The 19733-nt window shown below is 33.9% G+C and overlaps 1 protein-coding gene across 1 annotated transcript in view; it reads left to right on the forward strand.

Moving 5' to 3' along the window:
* LIN9 (lin-9 DREAM MuvB core complex component) overlaps positions 1 to 19733 on the forward strand; it is a 46440-nt gene that overhangs the window by 10037 nt on the left and 16670 nt on the right. The window contains exons 2-7 of the mRNA XM_019730928.2: positions 1871 to 1903; positions 4037 to 4131; positions 5606 to 5710; positions 14181 to 14314; positions 15668 to 15793; positions 18226 to 18383. Coding sequence (XP_019586487.1) covers positions 1871 to 1903; positions 4037 to 4131; positions 5606 to 5710; positions 14181 to 14314; positions 15668 to 15793; positions 18226 to 18383 — 651 coding nt within the window. The remainder of the gene's footprint in view (positions 1 to 1870; positions 1904 to 4036; positions 4132 to 5605; positions 5711 to 14180; positions 14315 to 15667; positions 15794 to 18225; positions 18384 to 19733) is intronic.

Here is a 19733-nt window from a genome sequence, read left to right on the forward strand (position 1 = left end):
GCAAGAGGGTAGAGTGAAAGCAAGAGTGGCTTTGATGTTGATGGGTTGCCTGGGTTCTGTAAGCCTCTCTTACTGCCCTGTGGAGGAAAAGTCAATTGAGGTTTAAGTATCTGAGATGCATAGACATATTTCGTAGCTAGAATCGCAGTACTTTATCTGTTGCTTCTCGTATAAAGTCTCTTGTCCATTTATATGAGTTGTAAATCATTGCTGCTTTTATTAAACACCAAGGAGAATTCATCTTTCTTCACTGATTTTTGTACTAAGTTCATGTTCTTCTTTCTTTATCCCTGAGATCATTATTTATTGCCTTTTATGTTTTATGTGATGATATAATGGACTGGCTCCTTAAAGGTTTTTATACACATTTAGAACATGCCACTTAAAAATTTGTCTTTTTTCAGTGCAAGTAACTGACCAACATTAAAACATAAATGGATGTCACAGTAACTGAGATGAGAAGTAGCTGGTTATAAAATAAAACAAATTTGAAAATGAGGAATGATAAATTAGAATTTGACAAAAGGAAAAGGAAAAAAGGTGTTCTAAACAGTTTTCAATTTTAAAGAGGGAGATTTGCTCATCTATAATTCTATGAATAATTTCTACTTCGGAGCATAAGAAGGGTTTTTTTCCCTGTTAATTTATTTTATTTTATTGAGATGTAATTGACATACCATTGTATTAGTTTTAGGTGTACAACATAATGATTTGATGTTTGTATATATTGCAAAATTATTACCACGGTAAATCTAGCTAATACCCATCACACATAGTTACATTTTTTTCTTATGATGAGAACTTTTTAAGATCTGCTATTTTAGCAACTTTCAGATGTTTAATACAGTATCATTAACAATAGTCACCATGCTGTACATTACATCCCCAGTACGTTTTTGTCTTATAACTGGACGTTTGTACCTTTTCACCTATTTTCCCCCCACCCCCACCCCCCACCTCTGGGAACCACTAATCTGTTCTTTATATCTGAGTTTTTTTGTTTTTTTTAGATGCCACATATAAGTGAGGGAGATCATCCTTATTATTTTTCAAATGACTTGGACTTCTTTGCAACATACATATCCAATTCAGAAATGTCCAATTTAGTGCTCTCCCTTTCTAATAGAAACGTCTTTTCCTGCTGATTCTCCTACTTCCCTCACCCATAGATCCTATCCTTTATTCACTCCAGGAGCCCAGTGTTTCTCTCAAAGTGAGCCTTTGGCTTACCTGCAACAGAATCCCCCAAGGATCCTTATTAATCATACAGATTGTGTGTGTATGAGGAGCTTCCTGGTTGTTCCAATATACACCTGAGTTTGTTTTAGTCAGTGAACCCCTCCAGCGTCATGCCCTTCTTGGCTGTTCTGAACTCCCTTTTGCAGCTTGGATCTTTTAAGTGTTGCACAAAGCCTGCCTGCATTCTAGACTTCCAAGGGACTTATTGCCTGCTATGACAGTCCCTGGATCATTTCCATTTTCTGTTTTCTCCACTCTCTTACCACTTCTGATCTTTGTCTCAATAAATGTCAGTTCCCTTTCTCTTTTCCTTCTCCAGCACCAGCACACTTCTGGATGAGATCCAAAATTGCTTCTGTTCCTCCTCTTCCTCTTTCCACCCACATTTTTTTCTCTTGGAAATGTCTCCAGTTCTCACAACTTCAGTAAGACTCCCAAATGTCTCTTTCCAGTCCTTCGTTATCTGAATTCTGGTCTATAGCTTGAATTGTCTGTAGTTATTACTAATTGCACATCCCACCGTCACTTCAAACTCAACATTGTTAAAACTAAATGGATCACGGGTACTCCCAAACCAATTTCTTTTTCTCTCACTTTGATTATGCAATAATATTGATTTGTTTTATTGCAGGCTCTTCAGCAAAAGCCCTTGTCAGTTTGAAAGGTAAGAATCATAGCATCATTCTTTAGGTATGGCATAGCTAGAAATTTAATTTTTTAAATTAATTTGGATACAGTAGTTTTTTTCTTTCTAAGTTAAGATTTATTATTGGTTTTCATTGATGATAACTTTAATTAAATATGCTGTTATAGGAGAATTGGTCCTTGGTTGTTAGAAATTATTAAATTTTTTCCCTAGAATTATTGATTAAAGAACTTTCTAACTGTAACATTCCAGACAGATCTTACTAGATTTAAAACATTTATGAAACAATCTTGCTAAGCTGTATTTTTGCATAATAGTTTATTTTTATTAACCTTGCCTTTTAAGTAATAAGTCTCTTAAAATAAAAGAATGATAGCAATTTTCTTTCTCTGAGAAAAAAGTTAGACATGTTTCTTGGTCTTGCTATTTCTTTCTGTAAGTACATGAGACCAACCCTCTTAATATAATTTATTTTGAAATTTTACCTCTTGAGCAAGATTCTACTGGGTAAGTAAATTTGGAACCAAGCTACGTTGTCTCAAAGGTTCATTAGTACTTCTAGTTTTTAGAACTACTATATTGTGCTTTGGGTTAGTGATTTACCAAATTAAGTCCTTCTGGCTTGAAAACATTTATCTTCCAGAATTATTCTAATTTCTTTGCCTGCCAAGATCAACCCCATCCCACCTCTTTTCTTTTCTTTTCTTTTCTTTTCTTTTCTTTTCTTTTCTTTTCTTTTCTTTTCTTTTCTTCCCTTCCCTTCCCTTCCCTTCCCTTCCCTTCCCTTCCCTTCCCTTCCCTTCCCTTCCCTTCCCTTCCTTCCTTCCTTCCTTCCTTCTGTCCCTTCCTTCCTTCCTTCTGTCCCTTCCTTCCTTCCTTCCTTCCTTCCTTCCTTCCTTCCTTCCTTCCTTCCTTCCTTCTTTCCTTCCTTCCTTCCCTTCCTTCCTTCCTTCCTTCCTTCCTTCCTTCCTTCCTTCCTTCCTTTCTTCCTTCCTTCCCTTCCTTCCTTCCTTCCTTCCTTCCTTCCTTCCTTCCTTCCTTCCTTCCTTCCTTCCGTCCTTCTGTCCGTCCTTCCTTCCTTCCTTCCTTCCCTTCCCTTCCCTTCCCTTCCCTTCCCTTCCCTTCCCTTCCCTTCCCTTCCCTTCTTTAAGATTTTATTGGGGAACAGTGTGTTTTTTCAGGGCCCATCAGCTCCAAGTCAAGTCGTTGTCCTTCAATCTAGTTGTGGAGGGCACAGCTCAGCTCCAAGTCCAGTTGCTGTTTTCAATCTTAGTTGCAGGGGGCGCAGCCCACCATCCCATGTGGGAATTGAACCGGCAACCTTGTTAAGAGCTCGCGCTCTAACCAACTGAGCCATCCAACTGCCCCCCAACCTCTTTTCTTTTGTATGTATTAAAATATATGTCTGGAAAAGCATTTCATTATTTTTTCCCAATATTAAAATAATTTTTCTTTAAAAAAACACATACATAAGTAATGTAAATTTCATATAGAAAAATTAGAAAATACTGATAAGCAACTAGAAAGAAATGAAAATAACTATGTTGGGTATACTTGTCCCAGTTTTCTAGTCTCTCACTATATATAAACATATCCTTTACAAAGTTAAACTCACTCTTTATTTTCATAATATGCCTAATCACTTACTTGATTGGATCTTTTCTGGTTGCATACAACTCTGAAGATGTTTCTTTGAGTTAAAGGAAAACAGAAACTCCACACATTTCACTTTTAGATATCAGGAGTTTCGTATACTGAAGCAGAAAACATTTAGAAATATGCTCTAAATTCAAAGTTAGAAGGAGCTTTTTCCATTGCCCTCCTCTCAATTATATTGTTCTTATGAGATAGTTCTTGGCAAATTAGAATAGAGGAATTATTAAAAACCAAAAAGAAGGAAGCCACCGTTTTAATAAGAACATTTAATACTTTCAAGATGCATTGCCTTGTCAAATTATTTAGAGAGTTTGAAAAATAATACAGAAGAGATTTTTTTTTATTTGTAGTAAACTAAAATTATTATGGTTAAGTGTATGTTTTCCATATTGTTAAATATTTCAGGTATATTACTATTATTAAAAAGGCAGTGTTCATAGTATGAAATCCTTTGAACTAAGCTTAAATCTCATTAGTAATAATTATTTATTACAGAGGGAAGCTTATCTAACACATGGAATGAAAAGTTCAGTTCTTTACAAAAAACACCTGTTTGGAAAGGCAGGAATACAGCCTCTGCTGTGGAAATGGTAAGGAATTAGTTTTCTTACACTTTAGAATATAGCTATGTTTTCTTTCTATATTGTTGTCACGTGCAGATTCTTACAGCACAGTAAAAATTTTCCAAGGTTTTTCCCCAACTCCAAACATTTGAGTCCTCAAGTGTCACTGAGCAGTATTTGAGCACATTTTGATAAATAATCTGTAGCCTGTGATAATCTGGTCGTCATTAAACATTTTTAAGTCATTGCAGTTTGTTTACATAGTCAAAAACAAAAAAAAAACTTCAACAACCCTAAATCGTACTTTTTTTAGAACGTAAAAAATGTTACATGGCTCTAATTCCCTACGAAAAGATACATAAATAAATGGTAAGATACTAAAATCTTGTGTAGGTCAGGATTACCCTTGCGCATTTAGGGCTGGGAAGTAGAGATGAGCGTGTAGTTGGGATGGCTAATGATTTGGGGGCCTCGGCTCCTCCCATGCCTAGCCAGGTCGCCAGGAGGGTTTAGGGGTCAGTCATGAAACAAGCCTGGATCTGGGACAGACAGCAGCGGTCACAGTAGCCTGGGCAGCTGGCATGTGCAGGACTTTCCCCACTCGAGCAGTTCTATCACCATCATTTTCTTCCTTCTCTCTACCAATTGTCAGGGGAGAAGGGACTTCCTGTCGGGACTATGGAGTGTTGAGACTCGCAGTGGGTTTAATTTCAAGGATCCATACCTCTAGCCTTGATCCAGTTGGATGCTGCTCATATATTGCTAGCCCTCTACACCTACCTCCATTCCAACTAGGCAGGGAGCTCTGTCTTGAATGATGGGAGAAGGATTTGAAAAAAGGATGCTATTGGGTACTATTGGGATATTATTTCTGTTGTTCTATTAATATTAATGAAGCATCTGAACCTCGGATGGATTGTAAAATTTTTCATATTATAGACCCTTAAGTGTGTGATGTACTTTGGGTACTTAAAAATGTTAGTTATACGCACATTTATCAAGTATCTTGTATTTTTATTTACAAAAGGAAATTCAGTTAACAATTTCTGACAGCAGATGTAGTATAATTGTATATACATTTAGATTTACCCTCCAGAGTGATCTAGGAACTTTGTCCCAGCCCAGCCCTGTGCAACAGATGTATCATGTGTTACACCCACTGGTATTAATTCAAACACCAACATAATGAGAACTGGAATTTCCAGAATTTATTTTCCTGTCTTCACCATTCTAGGCTGCCAGTGTACTAAGGAGACTTGGATTCTAGTTTTAATCATCAGCTAGGTGTTTCATTTATAAATACATCGCATAAATATGTGTCTTACTACCTTCTAAGTCTAAGATTATTTATATTTGACTTTGTGCACTTTGTATTCCCCATACTTCATCCTCTATACTGCTGATAATCCAGTTAGTTATATTATCCAAAGTATAGAATTATATTTTGGAACAAAAATGAGAAGTGTTCAGTCTTTTCATTATTAAAAAACTTCTATCATAGCCTTTCAGAAATTCAAAACGAAGTCGACTCTTTTCTGATGAAGATGACAGACAAATAAATACAAGATCACCTAAAAGAAACCAGAGGGTTGCAATGGTTCCACAGGTATGTGTGTGCTAAAATTTTGTTTCATGTGATAGGAAGTGAGCAATTGCTCAGAGTAATATAGTTTATTCTGTTAACATTTTGAGTAACAAATTCTTTTCTTTAAATCAGTGCTCCAGCTCAGCTCCTATTTTAGTTACCTAGAAAAGACCATTATTTTATTGATGGACTTTAAACCAGAATAGAAAGCCAGTCCTCAATCTTACAAATGCACACTTTTAAGCATGAAGATAGTGGACATGAAGCAAATGGATTTGGCAATATGGAATCAGTTTGGAGTTTTGCATGGAAATGAGAGGGGATTCTATTTTATCACTGAGAGAAAGATGTTGAGGACTTCTTTATCCAGAAGAGGAACATAGATAGCCTGAAATCTTATCTCTTTCATTTTTGGCATCTTTTAAAAAAAAAAAAAAGATAGCAGACATGTAAGAATCAAAGGAATGAGTGAAAATTGGATAAGGAAATATTAACTTCAAGAATAGTGTAATTTTTCTGTCAAATTTACTAATTTTGATATAGTTATTCCCTACTTCCCTTTCTTTCTTTTTTTCCAAAAGTGTAATAAGGTTTTCTAGTAAGATGGGCCGTGGTAGAAGTGATTTTCTTAACCAGGAATTGGGCATCATCAAATAGATTAAAGGCATGACCAACAATGTGCCCTACCGAAAAAAACCCCCAAAACCCAAAACTCTTACATTACTGTATGATAATTTCAAATAGTAAAATATGTTCATGTTCTATAAAATAAATAAAAATGTATTTTGAATTTTTTTAACATCAAGGACAAATGCACATAAGCATCAAAAATTCAGTTTTATAAAATTGGCACAAATACATAATATGCATTTCTTGACTCCGTAGGTGTTGGATACAGAGTTGAATGAATCTAAGAAATAGTTAACTACTATTTCTTGCATTGACTTTAGAAGAGCTGTGATATTAGGATGATTTGAACGACTTAACTCGGTTTAGATTTTTTAAATTTCCAAGTTTGTATTTTTCTTTTTTTTTCAGTTCTTTTTTTCCTCCAACTAATTTTTAGGGAAATTTTCAAATGTACAGAAAACTGTGGTCTTTATGACTATAAAACCATCCAGTCCCAACTCTATCCACTGCCTTCCTCCCCAGCCACCTCATCCCTTCTAGGACTATTTGACAAAGTCCTTTCCACTTCTGAGCAATGCAGAGAAAATACAAGACAAACATGATCTGAGACTTCTGAGTTTTCTGTTTTTTAGCCTTAAGATGCCTAGTTCTTTTGATCTCATTTACATGACATGGCTCGTTCCCTTACCCTCCTAGTCACATCCTCTAAATCTGTTGTAGTATGTCTGTGTGTTTCTTTAAACAGCTCTGTCCAGTAGTGAAATTATAAAAACCGACTTTTATTGAATTCTTAGTATATAGTAGGTCCTTTTCTAAACACTTCGTATGTATTACTTTGATTTAATCTTCGGCAATCCCAATGAGATAGGTTACTATTATAATATTTCCCGTTTTTCAGATGGGAAAACAGACTTACAGAAAAGTATCTTGCTTAAGATCACAGAGCTAGGAAGCTGATACTAAAATGGCAGGCATCCTGTTTCCAGAGCCTTGCTTTTTTTGTTTCTTTGTTTTAACAGCTTTATTAAGATATAATTTTAAAAAAAAGATACAATTCACATATTATACAGTTAATCTATTTAAAGTGCATAATTCAATGATTTTAATGTATGCACAGAGTTGAGCAACCACCACCACAACCAATTTTAGAACATTTTTCTCACCACAAAAGAAACTATGTGGCCAGTAGCAGTCACTCCTTTTTCCATGTGTTGAATAAACCCTTAGAAGTGTAATTGCTACAACAAGGTTATTAACTTTTAAACTTTGGAAGATACTACCAAAAAAATCTATTCATAAAAGTTGTAGTAGTTTATATTTCACTAACATTTTGAATATATTTCTCCACACACTCAACAAGGGATTTTTAATACAGTTTTATATCCAATGAGCCTCATGTAAAAATCTGGGTCAATTAACTCATTGGAAAGAAAAGTAGCATTTTTTCTGACAATATTTTATAGTAATTTGTTATTTATGCTTAACAACTCATGGCATACAAAAAAGTGTTTTTACCTTAGAAAGTTAATTTTCTAAGTGCAGTGTGGTATCTTAAATTGGATGCTGGGACAGAAAATAACGTTAGTGGAAAAATTGGTGAAATCCAAATAAAGCCTGTACTTTAGTTAATAGTATTGTACCATGTTAATTTCTTATTTTTGACAAGCCATGGTTATATAAGATGTTAACATTAGGGAAAGCTAGGTGAAGGGTGTATGAGAACTCGACTATCTTTACAACTTTTCTATAAATCTACAATTTTTCCAACGTAAAAAGTTTATAATAAAAAAAAAGTTATTTTGACCTCTACTTACCCTCCAGATCTAGTTTCCTCATCTACTGGTAACCACTGTAATTAGCTTGATTGTTCTTTTTGACCTTTTTAATACTTCTAAAACTTCATGCATTGATATAAAATATCAGGTATTGTTTAAAATATGTGGTTTTCTTGTTTGTTTTTGTTTTTTATTGGGGAATACAGCGAGCAGTGTGCCATTCCAAGACCCATCAGCTCCATGTCAAGTCGTTGTTTTTCAATCTCGTTGTGGGGGGCATAGTTCAGCTCCAAGCCAAGTCATTGTTTTCAATCTAGTTATGGAGGGCGCAGCTCACTGGTCCATGTGAGAATGGAACCGTGGATCTTGGTGTTATGAGCACTATGCTCCTTAATCACTGAACAAACTGGCCGCCCACCGCTGGCCCAGCTCCAAGCTCAAAGCTACTGCTGCTCACTGCGCCATGTGGGAACCAAACCGGCCGGCAACCTTCGTGTTAAGAGCTTGCACTCTAACCAACTGAGCCATCTGGCCACCCCAAAATATGTAGTTTTAAAATTACATTTTTAGTATCATTTTGATGGTATTGTATCATGCATCATTCTGTAATTTGTTTTTTTTCACTCAAAAGTCTGTTTTTGAGATCTGACTGTGCTGATTGATTTAGAGGGAGGGAGGGAAGAAGGGAGGGAGGGAGGGAAGGAAGGAAAGAAAGAAGGAAGATCAGGCTTCAATATTTTTTTTTTACTGTTATATAGTATTCAATCTTTTATTTATAAATAATTTATCATTATAAATTCTCCTACTTATGGGTATTTAAGTGGTTTCTAAGTTTTTACTATTACAAACAATGCTGTAGTGAACATCCCAAGCATGTTCATACAAATTTGTAAGTGTCTTTCTAGGATAGATGCGTAAAATGTGGATATGCACATTAAACATTTTTTAAGTAGTGCCAAATTATTCTCCAAAGAAATTATACTGGTTTATACTCTCTACCAACAATACATCATACCTATTTTTCCAAATGCTTTCCAACTCAGTATATAACCAAACTTCCAGATTTTTGCTGAATTCATAATAGCATCTTACTTATTTAGTTGACATTTTATCTATGAGTGACTGAGAAATTTTTCATATATGTTTAGAAACTATTTCTTTCCTGTAAACTGTCTTTTCCCCATATTCTATTAGATTGTTGGCCATTTTCTTATTAGTTTGTCAGAATTTTGTATATATTAAGAATATTTGGGGGCGGCCGGGTGGCTCAGTTGGTTATAGCACGAGCTCTGAACAACAGGGTTGCCGGTTCAATTCCCAAATGGGCCAGTGAGCTGCTCCCTCTACAACTAGATTGAAGGACAACGACTTGGAGCTGATGGGCCCTGGAAAAACACCCTGTTCCCCAATTAAAAAAAAAAAAAAAGAATATTATTAGCCTTTTCACTGTTTATGTTGGTTGTGATTTTTTTCAGAGTTCATAGTTTGTCTTTTGACTTTGTTTCTGTATTTTTCACTGTGGAGGACTGAAAAAAATTTTAAGAGTCACATGTAAACTATCTTTTCTTTTTATGACTTCTCAGAAAGACCTTCCCTAGTCTAAAATTTATAGTTTTCGAATTCTCTCGTATTTCTTATTTTGTTTTTTTCAATGTTTAAATCTTTAATCCATCTGGAATTTATTTTGGAGTAAAGAATGAGGTAAGGCTGCAACCTAATTTTTTTCCAGAGGACTACTTTGTTGTCCTGGTAACATTTACTGAGTAATCCATCATTTATACATTGATTTAAAATGCTGCCTGCAACACAAGCTAAATTCCTGTATATATTTGAGTTTATTTCTAGGCTTTTTACCTCTTTATGTCTATTATGTCTCTGTATGTCCTAGTATCAAATTGTTTTAATGTGCCTTTATATTGTGTTTTAATGTCTGGTAAGACAGTATTCTTTTTTTAGACTTTCCTGAGTATTCTTGCACATTTTTTTTCCCATGTAAACTTCAGATTCAACCTGACTAGGAAAAAAATCTGGATGGAAGTTTTATTGGTATTTCACTAATATTATAAATTGATTTATGAGGTCTGACATATGTAACATTGAGACTACCTATCCAAGAACTGGTTGTAGTTCCACTTATTCAAGCCTTACTGTACCTAAGTAGACTTTGAAATTTTTTCCATGTCAGTCTTGCACATTTCTTAAGTGTATTCCTAGGTATTTAATACTTAGTGCTTGTCATTTTAGCTGTCATAAGCAGGATATTTCTTCAGTTTTATTGTATAACCAATTCTCATTTATATACAGAAAAGATAGTGATTTTTTTTAAAGATACTGATTTTTGTATATAAACTTTGTATTCATCCACTTTATTAAATTATCTTACTATTTTTTTTAATTTTTTTTTTAGATTTTTATTGGGGAAGGGGAACAGGACTTCATTGGGAACAGTGTGTATTTCCAGGACTTTTTTCTAAGTCAAGTTGTTGTCCTTTCAATCTTAGTTGTGGAGGGTGCCGTTCAGCTTCAAGTTGTCCTTTCAGTCTTAGTTGTGGAGGGCGCAGCTCAGCTCCAGGTCCAGTTGCCGTTGCTAGTTGCAGGGGGCACAGCCCACCATCCCTTGCTGGAGTCGAGAAGTTGAGGCAACCTTGTGGTAGAGAGCCCACTGGCCCATGTGGAAATCGTACCTGCAGCCTTCGGAGTTAGGAACATGGAGCTCTAACTGCCTGAGCCACCAGGCCGGCCCATTATCTTACTGTTTTTAATGGTGATGGTTGACTTCTTGAGTTTTCCGGAGCAGTCATAATGGTAATGCAAATTATGGCAGTGTTTTCTTCCCCTTAAAATTTTTATTCCTGTTATCTAATTGAATTGGCTAATTCCATCAAAACAATGTTAATAAATAAATAGGACAAAAACAGTGTTACAAAATAGTGGTGATAATCAACATCTTTGTCATATTTCTCACTTTAATGAAAATGTTTTTAATATTTTAGCATTAAATATGATACTGACTTTTGGATTAGAATAGGGAGAAATGTGTTTTATAGATTAAGAAAGTATCCATCTATTTTTATTTTCTTGGCCAGTCTAACTAAAAGTTTGTCAATTTTGTTAATTTTTTCAAAGAACTTGTTTTCATTGATTTTTCTCTATTGTTTTTCTATTTCATTTATTTCTGCTGTTTATTATTTTCTTCTTTCTATTTGCTTTGGGTTTTCTTTGCTTTTTTTTCCCTAGTTTTTCAAAGTGGAAGCGTAGGTTATTTATTTGTGATCTTTCTTCTTTTCTAATATAGGCATTTACCCAATAAATTAAGTTTCCCTCCAAGCATTACATTAGCTGTCTCATTTAACTTTTAGCATGTTGCATTTTCCAGGGATTTCCTCTATTTCTTTTGTATTAAGAGTTGTTTTAATGGATATTGAATTTTATCAAATGTCTTTAGCATCAGTGGAAATGATTATATGATTTTTATTGTTTTGATTTATTGATAATGGCAAGTTACATTAATAGTTTTTTAATACTGGACCATCCTTGCATTTTTGACATAAATTCCACTTGGTTGTATTGTATTCTTTTGATGTTCTGATGGTGTTTATCTGGTAGCTTTCTTTTTTTTAAGCTTTTTAACTATTGAGATATAACACTATATTACTTTTAGGTATACACTATAATGATTTCATATTTGTATATATTGCAAAATGATCACCACAATAATTCTAGGTAACATTTGTCACCACAATTACAAAAATATTTTTTCTTATAATGAGAGCTTTTAAAAATCTCTCTTAGTAACTTTTAAATATGCAATACAGTGTTATTAACTATAGTCACTATGCTGTATATTACATCCTCGTGACTTATTTATTTTGTAACTGGTTGTTTCTACCTTTTGACCCATGTTGCCCATTCCCCCACCTCCCACCTGTGGCAACCACCAGTCCATTCTCTGTATCTGTAAGTTTGGCGTTTTTTGTTTTTTGTTTTAGATTATGTAATACATATTAGTGAGATCATGTATAGTATTTGTCTTGCTCTGTCTCATTTATTTCACTTAGCATAATACCCTCAAGGTCCATCCATATTGTTGTAAATAGCAAGATTTCATTCTTTTTTATGGCTGAATAATATTCCATTATAAATATATACCACGTTTTCTTTTATTCTTTCATCCATTGATGGACACTTAGGTTGCTTCCATGTCTTGGCTATTGTAAATAATGCTGCAGTGAGCATGGGGGAGCAGATGTCTTTTTGAGATCCTGATTTTGTTTCTTTCAGATAAATACCAAGAAATGGAATTACTAGATCATATGGTAGTTCTATTTTTAATTTTATGAGGAACCTCCATATGTTTTCCATAGTGGCTGCACCAGTTTACCTTCCCACCAATAGTACACAAGGGTTCCCTTGTCTCCACATCCTCGCCAACTCTTTATTATTTCTTGTCTGTTTGATAATGGCCATTCCAACAGGTGATCTGATATCTCACTTTGGTTTTGATCTGCATTTCTTTGGAGATTAGCGATGTCAGCATCTTTTCATGTACCTGCTGGCCTTCTGTATGTCTTCTTTGGAAAAATGATCCTCTGCTCATATTTTAATCAGATTGTTTGAGTTTTGCTATTGAGTTATATGAGTTCTTTGTATATTTTGGTTATTAATTCTTTATCAGGTATACAATTTGCACATGTTTCTTCCATTCTGTAAATCGCCTTTTCATTTTGTTGATGGTTTCCTTTACTGTGCAGAAGCTTTTTAGTTTGATGTAGCCTGACTTGTTAATTTTTGCTTTTGATGATTATGCTTTTGGTGTCAAATCCAAAAAATCATCACCAAGAGCGATATCAAGGAGCTTACTGCCTCTGTTTTCTTCTAGTTTTATGGTTTCAGGTTTTATAAGTCTTGAATCCGTTTTGTTAGTTTTTATGTTTGGTGTAAGACAGTGATCCAGTTTCATTCTTTACATCCTCTTTTGCATTCTTTGTGTCTGTCCAGTTTTCCCAACACCATGTATTGAAGAGACTGTGCTTTCTTCATTGTATATTCTTGGCACCTTTGTCATAAATTAATTGACCACATATGTGGGTTTATATTTGGGCTCTCTGTTCCATTCCATTGATCTATGTGTCTGTTTTTGTGCCAGTTATCATACTGTTTTTGATTACTATAGCTTTGTAATATATGAGTAATATACATAGTTTGAAATCAGGGAACATGATGCCTCCAGCCTTCTTTATCAGGATTGCTTTGGGTATTTGGTGTCTTTTGTGGTTCCATACAAATTTTAGGATTGTTTTTTCTATTTCTATGAAAAATGCCATTTGAATTTTAATAGGGATTCAATTAAATCTTAGATCATTTTGGGTAATACGGACATTTTAACAATATTAATTCTTGTAATCCATGAACACAGAGTATCTTTCCAACCATTATTAAAATTATTAGAAATGAGTGATATTTACTGAGGATTTCTTTTATTAGGTTGGTGCAAAAGTAATTGCGGTTTTTGCAATTATTTTTAACCTTTTAGACCACAATTACTGTTGCACCAACCTAATATTATACTTGGGCACATTTTGTTTTCTATGTTACGTTGTCTTTATAAAAATAGTTGAGAAACTTTTTCTTCTTCTTCAGTGATTTTGGAACATTCTAACAGCATTGGAGCTCTGGTTTGATACAGAATTTACTGGTGAAACCTGGACCTAGTGCTTGCTTGCATGTTTTCTCTCACTCTCTCAGTAATAGCAGAGTTTTTACTGGTCTTTTCTGGCCCAAGAATCCTAGGAATATTTCTCACAAGCATCTTCTTCCTTCCTACCTTAATTGAAATTGTACTGCAGTGGTAGGGGCCAATATTTCACCTTACTTGTCAGAATATGTTATGAAACTAGAGACTTTAACTTTGTAAGAATTAATCAGAATGTTTATTTGTCAAATAATAACAAAAAATTCCATGTTGAATATTGTTGAATCTTTTTTAGTACTTAACCATGTCTACCTTTTGACAAATGTATTCAGTGTTATAGATGCTCATTTTTACTTAATGGAACTAATTAATCTCTGTTTTTTTTATTGTATAGAAATTTACAGCAACAGTGTCAACACCAGATAAGAAAGCCTCACAGAAGATTGGTTTTCGATTACGTAACCTACTCAAGCTTCCCAAAGCACATAAATGGTGCATATATGAGTGGTTTTACTCAAATATAGATAAGTATGTATCATGGCTTATGTCACAAATATTACTTGAACCAAAATTTAAGTTTTTCAAACGTTACAAGCTACAACCTTTTCTGTAGGTGTATTTTGATCCTATTTTTTCCTAAATTCCTTTTTCTATTCCTCATTCTGGTTTGACCCATTTCCATTTCTCATAGTTTTCTTCCCCGTTCTCTCTTTTGGGGAGGAAGTTATTACACATTTTTGTGAATAATGAAAGTATAATTTCTATATTATAATTTACAAAGACTATGGAATGGAGATCTCTAAAACAAAGCACTATTATTAGCAATGAATGAGACTTGTTTTATAAATCTTGGGATTTTTAAGTGCTGTGTAATAGAAACAGTTGATTCAATAAACTTTTTTTAGGAGGGTAGCCTTTCTCTTTGGTGGATACTATTTACACACTTTACTTATACATAAATATTTAAATAGAACATTAAGAGATTTGGATAAGAACTAATTGTTCAACTGAAGTTACTAAGGAAAAATTCTGATTTCTAATCCATCTTAATCTAATCTAATCCATTCCAGTCATTGGTGCTTGCTTTGCTGGCTACTTATATTTACTTCCGTTCTCTGCTTTCCAAAGAAGTTGCCTGCTCTGAAGCTTGTGAATCTCATTAACATTCATATTTAAGCCCAAGACATTCATGATCATTCATTGCTAAGACTGGTTCCTGGTTGCCCAAACTCATGAATAGAATTGTTTTATTTGTGTCCACAGATTTTCCATTGATTTAAGAGAGCTCTCAGTGTATCCTAGTGTGATCTGAGTTCTTCTGGCATTCCTGAGAATTAACCTAACCCTCTAGAGTGCTCCACTTTTCTTTTTTCAGCTCACAGTGGCCCATACAGGGATCGAACCTGCAACCTTGGTGTTATTAGCACCACGCTTTAACCAACTGAGCTAACCAGCCATCCCTCCACTTTTTCTAAAACTGATTTACTCTCAAAGAGGATTCCTTGATGATGGATTACCTGTGGGAGAGATACTTTGTAGCTAACATTATTTATCCTAACCAGATAACATACCAGTGCCAGGAAAGCCTCCCAGAGGACATACTCCTGGTAGGAGATTTAACAAAAATCAGTGTCTCCTGGACATCTCAAGCACAGACAGTATTTCCTGAGCAACTTTTACACATTATTTGTTTTACAAATGCCAAGGATTTAGTTTTAGCACTTTGAATATGTACCTATTGTATATATGTTTTGGGTAGAAGTGAAAGTTTGGCGTTTTGTAATTAGTTTGATGTTGAAAATTGGAATGTGTATCTTGAATTTTAGTCTCTTAAGTAACACATTATGTATTAACCATTAAAATACTATTTCTATTTTATAGACCACTCTTTGAAGGTGATAATGACTTCTGTGTATGTCTAAAGGAATCTTTTCCTAATTTGAAAACAAGAAAGTTAACAAGAGTAGAATGGGGGAAAATCAGGCGGCTTATGGGAAAACCACGGAGGTAAAAATAATGTTTTTGTTTAAAATAAAATCAGTATAAATTGGTAGGATCATTACTATATTGATTTTTTTTAATCTTCCGAAGGACTAGCACCAAAACATAACTTTTCAGAATAATTAATTGTATGTTAAATATATCCTGTTAACCAACTTTAATGACATTTTTATACTTATGCATCTTATAATTAAATGTGCAATTTAATTTTTGTTTACATCAAATGAAGCTTTTGAATATGTTTGTGTATATATATGTGTGTGTATATATATATATAAATATATATATACATATGTGTGTGTGTATATATATATCCCATTATGTTCCAAAAAATATTTAAGAATGCACTAAAAAGTATTTATTGATGCTATAAGATTATATATACATTCTTATCTTTTGTGAAACTCTTTTTATCACCTCAGGAGCCTTTCCACAAGTGCATTTCACTTTATTATATAAATAAAGAAATCAAGTGAATCTAGTGTGTTGCTTCCTGAGAATTACTTTTCATGTGAAATGACTTTTCTTTATCCAGTGTTATCCTGCTTTCTAACACATTGCAAAACCTTATATTACTTTTGAGTGGAATCTTGAAATATATTCAAAGAATTAGATCATTAGTTCTCATAATATGTCGGCCTTCCTAGTAAAAGCATGTGCAAGATTTTTTTAATTTTTAATCTTGGAAAAATTCAAGGAAGGCCTAGAAATATAAAGTGACTTGGATAAGTAGAAATGAAATTTAGTTTTAATGATTTCTGAAGATAGTGATGAAATGCAAGAATAAATTTTAATTGAACTGGTAATATTGTGTTTTATCTCTTATATTTAAAGGTAAACTTGCTGATGATGTTTTTAATATTTTCTTAATTTACAAGAACAAAATTAAAATGTGATGTGTTAGTGTTTTCGTACTGGTAATTTATGGTCTTTGGTAATCACTTTGGGTAATCTGGGGTGTTTTTGCTGTGACTACATGTTAGAGCAAATTGAGCTACACTATTTCTAATTATTTTCCATCACAATGGATAGTAGTCACTATTTATTTTACTGTTGTGTTATAATTCTGCAGTTTGTTTAAGAGTGTCATATTTCTCTCATTAATTTATCCTCGATTATCTTACCATGACATCGCTTAATCTTGTAGTCCTTTACTTCATCAAGGCTAATTAACAGTTAAAACCTTTATTTTTAACAAAAGTTTGTAGTTTTTCTTTTCTCTGAGGAAGTCCAGGTACAATACAGATTATTGATATAATAAACTTTTTAAAATATCCTTAAAAAAAAAAAAGATGAAACACCAGGAAGGAACTTAACCGGAAATATGCAGGATGCAGATGAGGAAGTGCAAAGACAGCATGACTTGGATAAGAAGACTCCAAATCCTAAATTAACCTGTAAATTAAAATAGTCTTCATAAAAATATCAGTAGGCCTTTTTGTTTCTTAACTACATGAACCAATTCTAAAATTCACATTTAAAAGAGGAGAAATCAAGCAAGACAATCTGAAGAAGCAAAGTAGTGAAGGGAGACTACATTTATCAGATATTAAAATAGATTATAAAGTGATCATAATTAAAACACTGTGGTAGTGATGCATGAATAGAAAGATGAATTCAAAGGGAAAGAAAGTCCAGATAGACTCACAGATATCTGTGGGAATTTCATACATGATAACAGTGGTTGTATCTCAAATACGTAGGGGAGAGGAGGGTTAAATTATTTATTTGATGGATATTGAGATCACTGTGTAGCAATCTAGAGAAGATAGAAATGATAATGACAGAAAGCAACTTAGTGATTGCTTGGGAAAGGAGAGTGTAGAAGTGTGAGGATTGCAAAGTAGGGCACAGGAAATTTGGGGGGTAATTGATGTCTTCATATGTTCATTATCTTGACTGATGGTTTTATGAATATATATTTTGTGGCATGAAACCCATGTTTAAATATCTTTGGTTTGTTGTAGAATTTGAAAATAAAAGTAAGACAGGCCCTAAAGATAAGAGTAGATTCGGTATTCATACTTCAAGGCAATAAGAATAATTAAAAGTTTACACAGTGGCATGTCTCATCTTTAATATCTATATTAGTATGGTCCCTGGGTGACAGGGAAAATGTCTGAATATAATATTAAAATTGAACTTTGTCCCTAAGAGAAAACCTGGGATCCAGATGCACTTTTGTCAAAGGATGGTGTCCAAATCCTTCTGCTTTATAGGAAGGAATAATCTAGACTTGCTTAATGTAGAGTCTTGCAATGCCCTGTTTTTAAAAAGCTGTAAAGGTACCTTTGAAAGGACACTTCTAAGAACTTATTTTTAAATACAGTACTCGAAAGAAGGAGAGGGAAAAAAGGGAATAATGAGATAAATGGTCTGATTTGAAGTTTTTGTGTAGGATAGTTATCAGTTTATATGATTTTTATAATTTATTCTAGATGTTCTTCTGCATTTTTTGAGGAAGAGAGATCAGCATTAAAACAGAAACGGCAGAAAATAAGGCTCTTACAACAAAGGAAAGTTGCGGATCTTACACAATTCAAAGATCTCCCAGATGAAATTCCTTTGCCCCTGGTTATTGGAACCAAAGTTACAGGTAAGTGAAGATAAGCTTATTAATGTTTTGACTTGTATTTTTTCACCAAGATAATGTCTATTAGAGAAATGGCTTTTAAATTTAAAAAGCTTAAACTATAGTTCTATAGCAATATACTGTAGAGGTTACTGTTGCTTCATCTGTGAAGTCTGGTTTTTAAAGTAATTGAAAAAAAGTGTACTGGTTCAACTCAATGCCTACTACAAACTGCCTCAAGATGAAATTTTAAATTCACTGGAATGAGTATAGCTATGTATTATTTAAATTTAAATTTTTTAAAAGTTATTCTTTTGCTTCCACATCATTTATTTTCCTTTTCTAACTAGTCTTATCTAAGTAGTCTACAAACACCATTATTCTTGTGATCTTTGGGTCTAGAAATAGTCCATTTCTAATGACTCAATAAAACTAAATTATTCGCTAGGTTGTTTGCTCAAAATTTTGTAAGGGTATAAATTTTGTCATTTTATAGATGTGATTCTATGTATAGAATTCTATATGTAGAATCACATCTTCAGTTATAACATGGAAGGAAAGTACCACCAAATCCTCAGATTTAAGTTAATCTTATTCAGTAATTTGGTAAACTAAAATTACAACTTATGTGGTACAAGAAGTAGCAAGGTGTTTACATGAGTAGGTACGTTAGTAAGTATACTGAAAGAGTTTGAGAAATGGCCGGATTAATCGGAATGTTTTTTGGAGGAAAGGGAGCCTTAGCTTGTGCCTTTTATCACTCTCTTAGGTATCACCCCACTCATTCACATAGTTTTCCAGTTAGCCAGGGATTTGTGGAGAGCTTATTTCTGCCCTTTTATGGCTCTCTAGTTTCCAGGATCTTCCTGTTAGCTTTCTGGCTATTCTGCCGCTCACCTCAGTCAGGGCTATACCTTGGGCTTACAAAGCTGGGTTTTTCTTATTTTTTCCTGATCAAGTTCACCACTTTTAACTAGCAGAATCACGGAGTTTTACCCACCAGTCCACATCTAATCTACCCTCTCTTGCAGCAACTGCTGGTTTTCATGACCAGCCATAACTAGTAAAACTGTTCTCACCAACCAAGTTGGTGGTGATGGTGGGGGTATGAATAGCCTCATGCTAAAAGGCCACTGACTTCCCCTGTCCTTACCCGAAGCTCTAGCAGTTTTCAACACTGCGCATTTCTTAATTGTTTTCTGCATTTTGTCCATTTCCAGTACCCTGAAATGGTTGTCTTTGACAATCTTGTACAGATTTATACTTGTCTTTTGCAGAGAAGAATCACTAATCTCTTTACACAGCCATAACTGGAAGTCCTTTTCTATATTTATGTTTATTTATTCAACTTTACTTATTATTTACATCTTCCAT

The sequence above is a fragment of the Rhinolophus sinicus genome, linkage group LG12 (assembly GCF_036562045.2).
Source record: "Rhinolophus sinicus isolate RSC01 linkage group LG12, ASM3656204v1, whole genome shotgun sequence".
NCBI classification, from domain to species: Eukaryota; Metazoa; Chordata; class Mammalia; order Chiroptera; family Rhinolophidae; genus Rhinolophus; species Rhinolophus sinicus.